This window comes from Sesamum indicum, linkage group LG11 (assembly GCF_000512975.1).
Source record: "Sesamum indicum cultivar Zhongzhi No. 13 linkage group LG11, S_indicum_v1.0, whole genome shotgun sequence".
In the NCBI taxonomy this organism is placed as follows: Eukaryota; Viridiplantae; Streptophyta; class Magnoliopsida; order Lamiales; family Pedaliaceae; genus Sesamum; species Sesamum indicum.
Genome location: NC_026155.1, coordinates 1,120,740 through 1,131,674, shown reverse-complemented (window position 1 = coordinate 1,131,674; position 10,935 = coordinate 1,120,740). Strand labels below are relative to the sequence as shown.

Sequence of the window (10,935 nt, the reverse complement as noted above, 5' to 3'; positions counted from 1 at the left end):
CTGCCTTCTGCAGGCTTTTCAACATATATCGATCATAGCACTGCAAACGACAAGACAAGATACATTATACTGCCTGATAATAGAAAAGGTTCTGCACAGAAAAACTGAAAAACAATGCTGTTTGTTTAAGTTTTTATTTTCAATTTTCAGTTTGCAGTAGGTAATGCATGTTTTCAATTTTGTATAGGTTTTCGTGTGAAAATGAGAATTTGTTTAGATTAGTTAATGATATTGTATTTCATGTTGTTACGGGTGTCAAATCAATATAATTCCAATAAAACTTTCACTTTAACAAACAGGCTGGAATTCTTGTTTTAATTTTTCCACGCGTTGAGAGGTTCTGATGAACATATGGATAGTCATACCAGTTCCTTTCAACATCTTAACAAATGGAGTTCCTCCCTGATACACCCCTTAAGAACCTCCTCCCACCCCCACCCCTTACAAACAAAACTTTCCTGAATATAGTAGTAGTTATGGATTTAACAATGTATCCATTACCTGAAACTCACCAATACCAGGGTATCTCCAACCATGCTTCACAGGGTTACAAGGGTATCTCAGCTCTCCACGTGGACCAAGTCCAACTACAATCATAGATATGAGACCATCCTCAAAAAACTCATCAAATTCAACCCGAAAGCTTCTCATGTAATCAAAGTAGACCTACAACAGTTTCCAAATTACAAAAACAGTGAGCATCTTTAAACAACAGTACCTGGTCAATTGGACTAAAGTTTTAACAATGAAACCATGAAAACTACAAGGAAATACGATTGAAAATTATCACAGTGATGTGGCAAACAAACAGCAAATGGAAGTCATGCTATCATGCAAAAACCTTTCCAACTGAAGTATCCATCTTTTTCAACATCAAGTTTTAACTGGTGGCTAAAACAATGTATAAAGTCGAGAGGAGAACTTTCAAAACCCAGGGCTCTCGAGGTTGCCATCAACCCAAAGAGAAAATCATTATAAGCAAAAACATGGACTTCATTATGCAACAGCAACTCTAGTTCTCCTCAATCCTCAATTTCTAATATACATCAAAGCCATAATGAGCACAAATCTGTACACGACCAGAAACACATGCTGAACAAACATTCTGTTGTCAAAGTGGAAGTAGCTCGGACACAAACCGTGAGTGATGTAAAGTTAGTTACCTCTACACCGGTCCTGCCCCTCAAAACTCTTTCCTTGTCAACTCCCCAAGACAGGCATTCTGGGTTGCGCCTTCCAGCTCTATCTGTGAAAAATATGTCTGGATTGCTTCTACCAATTTCAGCCACCCAGTGAGGTAGGGGAATACAAACATCATCCCCGACATTACCACCACATTCATGAAAGGACATTACAACCTGTTCTCACAATAAGCTTGGGTAGTGTTGGTAGAAGTTCAAAAGAATACATAAAACAAACAGCAAATGTGTCAAAATAGTACTTGTATACACTCCTATCGTCAATCATTTAGGTCACCCTGCAATTAGTAGTCCATTTTCTATAGTAGCCTTTGCACTCTTAGCTGATGTGATATTTCTGCTTAATGATGAATTATTCAGAAAGTTATTATCACATTCCTTTGGCCTTAGTAAATAATTTGTCAAGAGAGTCTGGGAGCTTTCAACATTAAAACTAGCTATATATTTAGTGATAGAGTGTTACTGTCATCAGACAGAAGCACTTGCAAGTAGGAATGTCACAAAAACAGATTATAACTGAATGCTAAGTAGTCCATGATAAGTAATCACCTGTAGCTTCATTTTCAGCTCCCTTACTATTTGAAATAACCTCCTGTAGCCATTCCAGTTATATTCCTGGGGTGCATGTGCTTCCACCACACCCCACCAGCAATCAACCATAACACCATCAACTTTAAGTGATTTCAAGATTTTCAATTGCTTCACTAGACCATCTGGATCAACAAGCTCCGACTTCATATTGACAACACCCAACTGGCACCAAGATGATTCAATTCATTACAACTATAGCTTTCTGATGAGTCAACAAACATACAGAAAAGTGCGGTTTCAAGTACAAGATTTATTACTGAAATTTAATAATAAGGTAAAAAGGGCACGGAACATATCAAACTTCATTTAAACTATGACAACCAACTGCAACTAAACTGGTTATACTATGTGCTCTTGAGTATCATGCATATCACAAAAGAAACAAGCCAAAAGTACTTCTATTCAAGAGAACGCACACCCTTTACTCAGAACAGACAAGACCACGCAGAGTTATAAATAAATTAGGTGAGACAAACAAACACAAATGTATGCAATTGATAGGACCACATAACAATAGTTTTGGAGCCAGTGGACCAACTTACACAGAAAAACTACGATGAAATTTAGAAAACTCACTGGCAGCATAATGTAAACTGGAACATAAGGTGTGCCAGCAAAATCCCTGTCCTGTAATTTTGTGGGCATGTCAACAACCTAAGAAATAGAAAGGGCAACCAACCAAAGAAGAAATGTCAGACAGCTGTATGAATATTGCCTGCAGGCTACGATAAAAGGGGCACAAAATTCAAACAAGGTTGGCATAAATTGTCATGTGCTCAAACATAACAAAACATACTGCATTTAAGAAAATAATCAAAAGGGCAACTGAAACTATCACAATCTAAAGAAGCCATATTTCTCGCCTGCCTGTTGTCGACTGAACCAATGGAGCCCCCCAGAAGAGGATCATTCTGCAGGTCACCTCCATCTCCAATCATCGCTGGACTCTGAGACCTGGCGCCAGAGGATGAATCATAAGGAGATGAGGTGGAGACAAAAACACCTTTCATGTGAGATGCGCTGTAATCAACTGCACTCTTATAGCCTGGAGAGATGCCTCCCAAGGAGGTAGGAGAAGTATGTTGTGCTGGCATTTGGGAAGAAGCTGATGTCATGGCAGTGTTTGATGCACCACCAGTTGGTCGCGACCCCTGCAAATATTGAAAATAACAACCATTGTGATTCCAAGATGCATTCATGTGAACTTCTGCTTTCATCGTACACTATGAAACTCAGATTCCGTTTTGGGTGTCGCATGTTGGGATGCTGAAGTTGGTTGAAAAAGTTCCTAGTACATCACATAGTAGAACATGCTTATTGACAAGCAGGTCTGAGAGTTTTCTAGGATATTGATGTGGGGTACTTCATCTGTAGTTGTATGACTCCAAAAAGATTCAGAATGCTCTTAAACAATTGCTTGTTACCCTTAGTTATCATTCCTCAATTGTGGATTCAAACAGCTAGGTAGATCTTACACATCTACTTTTTCAATTCTTTTCCCCCTTAAATCATCTGAGGATTTTGAGTTGCTTCAGTCTCCGGCCAAGATCCAACATCATGCCATTTTCAGAGCTGACAAGTGTGCATAGACCGAATTGAAGAGTACATGCAACATATTGCATAAGCAAATCACAAAAGACATGCATATACATGTAAAAAGAATGGAGAAAAATGTGTAAAGAAGATTAACCTTGCTCTGAATCATTAGGGGGTTGATCAAGAATGTGATTATCCTTCAAATTTACAATAGGAATTGAGAGACAACAACAGATTATGCCCAGCCAGAGTGATTGGTACCTGTGTTCTGGAAGGAAACGTGGTTCCATCTGGAAGAACAACCCAACCTGCTTCCCTTGCCAAAGCAGCAATGACATCATTAATGTCAGCTCTAACTCTAAGATTGTAGTTACCATGCCTGCGAAGCCCAGCCAAAATCTTTGCTGTGATTGCTCTGCGCTGTCGCTCCCGTAGCTTAGTTCTCTCTTTCTCTTCCTGTGGCCTACACCTTCGAGCCCCTCCTCCTTGCGGAGTTGGCTGATCTCGATATTGTTGGTGATGCATATACCTATTACTACCACTTGTTGACAGAATGCCCACATCCACACCAACTACTGCAGGGGTTGCCATATTCTTCTCTTCATCGTCATCATCATCATCATCTTCCTCCTTCACATCCATCCCCATTTCATCATCATCTTCTTCACTTGTGCCAAATCTCTGCATCTCCGCCGCCATCACCTGTTCCAGTTTTCTCTTAGCTCTTGTTTAACTTCTCCTCATGGAAGCATAGGTTTTGTAGTAATTAATCAACCTGATTCCTGATGTGGTGTAACAGTTTATACCTTCAACATAGTGTATTAACAGCAAACTTTCCATCAAAACCAGAAGTGTATGTCTATAATCATGGGAATCCTACTGGTTGGGTAAAAGATATCTGAGACAAAATGTAGAAGCAAATAATGTCAAGATATCAAAAAACAGAAAAGACATAGTAAATACTTCAATGTATCTCAAAAAAGAAAGGTTTCTCGACATGTAGAAGCAGATCCTTCATCAATTTACCGCAAAAGGAAAACAAATGAAAACTAATTTTCAAACTTCAGTGCATAGGTTAACTGGAAGTTGAGACGTTTGACATCTCAAATTTTTGCTTTCTTGTTACCAGAGTTCTTTTACAATAAATTTCACTGTTACATTACTTCACCACATGTACTAAAATCCTACTCAAGTTGCAAGTATCCACGAGGAAACAATAATTTTATTTCACTATATCCCACTAAAGCAGTTCAAATAGCTTCAATTAATTTCCAATGGTTAATGAATAGAAAACATAAAACACCAGTGGCTTCCAGTACCAAGCTAGAGTATGCAGTATGCACTCAAAAATTCCAAATCCTTCAGAAACAAACAAAAATTCAGCTCTCACAAACTCAACAAAGCATAAAGAACTCACTCCGTTGTCGCTCTCCACTCCCATTCAAAGATTCCACAATACTCCCGTGCAGATCCAAACATCATCCCCGAAACCAGCTAACAAACTGCTCCGACGAATCAAACTCACCGAAGGTAAAAAAAAAAAAAAAAAAGAAAAAGCAGCAAACTCGCCGGAACTCACGGAACCAGAGAAGTTATCCAGTTCCAACGACTACTGACAGTGGAGGGGGGAAATCCCGGCGGCGAAGCGGCGGAGGAGAGAGAAAATAGGGGCGGGGGCGGAGGGTTTCGCACGAGGGAAGCGTGTAGAAGTTGGCACGCGTTTTGGGCACTTATCTTGGGACGTGCGGCTCACACGCTTCGCACGGTGCCAGGGAGTGGGTCCCATTCACACAGGGAATTGGTGGGGCCCTTCAGCATGGGGTTTATTTGTTTTTTCTTCACGTTATAATATACTCGTGAATTATTAATTTTAAATTATTTTTTTTAACCATAATTTCAGGCAACATTATTGTGACCCCCTTCATAATTTAATGTTTCAATAACAATATATATTCAGGCAATAAGTGTGTGTTTTAGGTAGTTAGCCAAAACAGGTCAAAACACATGCTATATTCGATGCTTTGTGTATTGTGTGTACAGATGAATAATTTATATTGTCTTTTTTCTAAAATTTGATATAATTACATAAATATTTTGTGATTTAAAAAATTATATTTAGTATTCCTGACTTTTGTTTGCGTCTAATAAATATATCCCTGCATTAGTAAAAAATTACAGAATTTGTTGATATTAATGAATAAAAATCTATATTTATTCTATAATTGACTTACTACTGACTTATTATATGTCAAATAAATCTTTTCTGACCAAACTACCCTTACAAGGATGAATATGTACCTCCTCATATGCATTAGCACGTGTGAATATGTATAAGTCAATCAGGCAAATATGAATTTTCATTCAATTTGCTTGCAGATTCAACATATTATATTTGGTGGATCTTGACTAACGAAAAATCTATTTGTCGGACAGAAACAAATGTCATTGGTGCAAAATATAATTTTTCCTGAGGCAGTGTACTTATCCATAACTTATATTTCTTAATTTTTGAACAGAGTACACGTCAACTATCCACCTACCCATTGTATCCTGTATTGGGTGTAGTATTTGTCTCACTTTATGTTAGTATTTGTCTCACTTTATATGAGTTATTAAATTCTTGTAATTTGTTACTATCCTTAATCATATTAATGCATTGATTGAATCGATATAATTTATTACTATTTTTCGCCATATTGATGTATTGGTTTAATCGATCTATTACTAAAAGAAAATCATTTATAAGAATATAAATTGAATGAATCTATAATTAATTTGACTTTGTGTTATATATTGAAAAATTATGTGCACATTATTATTTATACTTCTATATAATTTCATTTAATACGATATAACAAACGAGAATAAAAAAGAAGTGCATAAAAAAAGTTGAATTGGAATTATAATAAAAAACAATTAAATCCATGTAAATAAAATATCATATGAACAAATTAAGAAATGTATGAAACACAAGTTTGTAACACATACACAAAAAAAAAAAAAAAAAAAAAAAAAAAAAAAAAAAATTCCTTCTTAAACGAACATTGACATTTTATGGTATTGGTTGTCACGACACGTTATTATTGTGTGTATATAATAAATAATATTTTATATTAAAATATATTATAAATAAAAATAAATTATATAAATCAATAAATCACATTTTAAGAAAAATAAAGAAATCATCATGTTATATTTATTATAGGGATATAAAATTATCATATTTAAAAATTGGTGTAATGATGTCAGTGTTACTAACCGCTATTTATGAGTTTAGTGGACCTTTTTCTTTTCTTTTTTATATTGAAGAAAGAAAAATGGAGAAATTAGGTGCATTGGACCAAAGTTTGAAAAATACAATAAATTGAAAGAAAAATTACTATTTTCCCCCTCAATTGAAACTTTCATTAACTTTAACGATCTTATTAATGGAATGACTAAACACACCAAAATATAACAGTTTGATGACCAAAATTGCAATATCAAATTATTTGAAAACCAAAACTACATAAGTAATTATATTTGAGGAACAAAATCGCAATTATCCCTATATAATAATATCATGAAATTTAAATATTGTCGTTGTTATAAATATTTAACGATATCATGTATTATTTAACGTTTAAGAATCAATAAAGCAACTAAGATAGCATGTCAAGCTATGGAAGAAGGGAAAATAGTAAAGTTGATGGAAAGTTCTAACCCAAATTGAATCATATCGAACCTGAATTAGTTATATAACAAGTGCAATACACTTGACATATAACTTATATACAATTTAAAAAAAATAACAAATTACATAATAAGTACATCAGACTTGATCTGTAATTGGTTTGATACGGAATTTGATATTGTTAAGAATTTTCTAAAATTTAGGGACAAAGCATATGCTTAGAAGGAAACATCAGCTTTCTCTAACATTCTTTTGCAGTTAACTGATCATCACCTGTAATATCTCTCCATTCTGTATTAAAAATAAAACCTATGCGGAATCAAGAAATCAGACACAACTTCAAACATGTGGATGCAGAAGATGCTAAATACACCGACGACTGAGTACCCTAAGACGATAAGTGTCTGAAAAGAAACAGTGGATGCTACCATGTGGGGGACGAAAGTACTTACTGTACTAAGAAACTGTAACCATGTCCAAATTTGCGGAGCAATGCTGATGTTTCTGAGATTTATGTTCTGTGTATCTTCCAGAGTTGGGGAATAATCAGTTATACTCTACGAGCTGGTAACCTTAGTTGAGTCGGATTCAACTTGAAGGACTTGAAACTTGTACTTGGATGTGCAGTCTATGAAGCACAGTAGAGTGTCGTCCACGATTTCGTTGAAAATGATGTCCGACATTTCAAAACTGACGAGCTCAATATCTGATTGGAGATTCATCCATTTTTCAGATGTTGAAATGTCTCTTCTAACGAGCTGATCCAGAGGGTGAGGCATTGCATGCTGCATGAGATGGCATTCGATTCGTTGCCATACCTCGTGTATAAGATCTATCCCTTTCAGGAGAGGCTGAATGTGAATGTTCTGTTTACTGAAGGATCCAAAATAGCTTTCACAAATATCGTCTAAAACTTCATTAGCACAATCGAAGAGGAGTTTCTGATCGTGACAGGGTCGACCAGAATATAACTCGACTTCATCGAACAATGATTGGTCCAGAATTTCGTATAAAGAAAGCCATCTCAAAAAAAACTCGTCCCAGTTCAAACCTGAACCAAGCAGCACCGCTTCGACATACTCAAATGCAGACTCCTCACCCTCGGTCGAAATTCTCATGCAGATTACTTGGTCGTTAGCCGAAGATTGTTGTTCAAAGTCGATATGGCACGGTTGAATTTCTTTTTTTACTGAATATCACAGGCAGTTCCATTTTGGAATCAAGTTGTACATATAAAAGAAACAAAATGAGAGACTATTTCAAGTCATTAATGTAAACTAACCTGGCTGAGATATGGTGCTTGCAGGACTGATATCGTCATCTGTGGACAATGGTACAAGAACAGATACAGGACTGGGTCGTTCTGTTCTGTCAACTACGCAGTCAGACTCTTTCAGTTCCCTGCTTGCTGGAGAGCATGTCGGAGAAACTTGTGGAGAAGACATTATTTGAACCTCTCCAAATAGATCCTGGAATAAAAGAAGCAACAAGACTAAGAAATACTACAGCAAGACAACCGTGTGTCAAACCACTGTGTTTCTATATACAATGGCTTAAAAATGTAAAGTTATCCATTGATTTAACAGGCGTAGCATAACGAAATTACCGATTTGAAGCACACAGAAGAATCTTTCGAACATTCAGAAGCGATTTCATCATTTTCTACTTCTCTAATGTCTGCATTCTGGTAATCTCCAGTGACAAAATTACTGGATGAATTAGTACAAGTATAAGTGGTCTTTTCCTCCTCATGAGCATTTGATCCATTCGTTTCTTGATTCTCCACAACTCTCACAAACGATCTTGAAACTGGTAGAGAATAACAAACTTCTTTTACCATATTGACAAATAGAGACAATTACTTTTCAGGGATGAACGTGATTTACCTTCAGGAATTATAATATCTTCGTTAGAGGATTGAATTTCTGAAGAATATTCTTTGTCACCTTCCAATGAAATACTAACGTTCATATTGAGGCACTGTACTTGGACCTCGGGATTGCTAGGAGAGATGCATGGTCGATAGTCCAATGTTTGCCTACTCGGATGATTGGTATGGTTTTCTTGCAAAAGCCCATTGAAGTTGTTCTTGACTGATCCGCATGGAGATAACACCAGGGAGGTTGTAAAGACATCATCATGTTGTTCTCTAGGGCTGCAGCACGGAGAACCACTATAATCAGAAAGAGAAAGGAACCTGCCAAGGGATTTGGGGGAGTCCCTGTTTGTGGACTCTGCATTTTCATCTCCGTGGGTCAGCATATCAGAGAGGTGTTTTTTAGCCTCAATATAGATGTTAGGTACCCCAAGCTTTGCTGATTGACAGGTTTGATTCAGCATTGTTGAGCCACTATATTTTAACTTACCAACCTGTTCACCCATCTTAAAGCTTGTGGAAGATTTGGCAAATCTTTCAGTATAAAAATGGTTCCTATTAGGAGATCTCCAACAAAAAATTTCCCCCTTTGTGCCTTTGTTGCCACTAGTCCCATTTTGGTTACTCGCAAATTTAAGGATCCGTCCATCATGAGAAATTTCCCCTCTCTGCTTTCCTATTGCTTGCCACAGCTTCTTTTTAATGCCAGTCAAAGAAAAATGCGGTGCATTTCTCTCATTGTGCACATTCTTATCCATTTCATAGTGTGACTGGAATGCATTGCTGGGAAAATCAACATCAGTTTCAGGGCTCTGTGCCGGCACTGATCCAGGTTTCAATATGACAATTTTACTTGAAGACTGGAAATCCTTGTTCCCTCCGAAAAGGTAGCTGTCTAGCAATTTCCTCCTTCTACGAAAGAAGTTACGGTTTCCATGGCTACTGAATTTATTAGATTTCAACTCTTTTAGCTTCTCTTCTGACAAATTGCATGCTGAAAAGGAGCTGCATGTTCGGTCTTTCCTCAACTGAGTGTCCTCCAAGTTTTGGATGGGCTTAATGAGTAGAGGGTTCCATTCCTGAAGTAATTTAAAGAGCAAGCGCTTATTAGAACTTAGTGTTCGCAGAGCATCCACCAACTCTCTGGAGCAACACGGTTTCCCTTCTTCCTCAAAATGCTTGCTATTACTTAACCTCTGTTCGATAAACAGATTTACAGCTGCAACTAACTGTTCTTCAGCAACTGAAATAGTTTGACCAGATGGTACATCAGGACAATCATGATTCATGCATTCTGTACTCCCCAGATTAATCTGGGCCAGTGCTTGCATTACTATTTCCGGAACAAGATCATCTGAAGGCCTTTCTTCAAGAAATTTGTGAAAATTTTCAGGCACAAAGCAGTTTGCAGCACCCAACTCCAGTACATCCATGTCTCGAGATATATGGGAACTTTTTTGTTTCCTCCTATGATTCTTCTCCATAATATTTTGATATTTTGCCTCAATTTTCTCCAAATCCATCTCAGAACAATTTGACCGGATCTTTGAGCCTTGCTCATTGCGCATTTCTACTTCCATGAGTTCCTTCACACTTGTTTTGGCAAAATTAGTGATAGGTGTATTATGGTCTTCAGCATCCTAAGATTCCAAATGTAATTAGAAAATCAAGCATACAAATTACAGGCCAAGTAGAATGTAAAACCAAAACTCACCACCACATTTTCACAAATTTCAGACAGAGGAGGTAGAATTGTTTGGTTACTTGAATGTCCAGCACCTACAGAACCGCCAGGAATTAGTGAATCAGTTTGAAAACAAACAGACAGCACAAGAAAATACATTAACACCTGGAAAACAAACAGAAAGCAAAAACAACAACAACAAACAAAAAAAAGAAGTTAATAAGTATCAGTACTTGCAGTACAATTTAAAATTCTCCTTACCAATGTCTTGCTTGCTTGCTCGTCTTCTATCCGCAAGCATTCTTCTGGTGGATCGACCATGACGGAAATCAAATATGCTAATCAAATTCCACATACAGCCTGCCTGATCCCCCTC

At 36.9% G+C, this 10,935-nt stretch overlaps 2 protein-coding genes across 2 annotated transcripts in view; both read right to left on the bottom strand.

The window, feature by feature from the left end:
* LOC105173168 (beta-amylase 7) overlaps window positions 1-5,143 on the bottom strand; it is a gene marked incomplete in the record, with an annotated part of 7,177 nt that extends 2,034 nt beyond the window's left edge. The window contains 8 exon segments of the mRNA XM_011094837.2: window positions 1-40; window positions 502-666; window positions 1,164-1,358; window positions 1,749-1,952; window positions 2,367-2,444; window positions 2,654-2,941; window positions 3,588-4,028; window positions 4,744-5,143. Coding sequence (XP_011093139.1) covers window positions 1-40; window positions 502-666; window positions 1,164-1,358; window positions 1,749-1,952; window positions 2,367-2,444; window positions 2,654-2,941; window positions 3,588-4,028; window positions 4,744-4,767 — 1,435 coding nt within the window.
* LOC105173167 overlaps window positions 7,271-10,935 on the bottom strand; it is a gene marked incomplete in the record, with an annotated part of 13,127 nt that continues 9,462 nt past the window's right edge. The window contains 6 exon segments of the mRNA XM_020697811.1: window positions 7,271-8,188; window positions 8,282-8,468; window positions 8,606-8,808; window positions 8,886-10,515; window positions 10,590-10,654; window positions 10,821-10,935. Of these exon segments, the coding sequence (XP_020553470.1) occupies window positions 7,557-8,188; window positions 8,282-8,468; window positions 8,606-8,808; window positions 8,886-10,515; window positions 10,590-10,654; window positions 10,821-10,935 (2,832 nt within the window).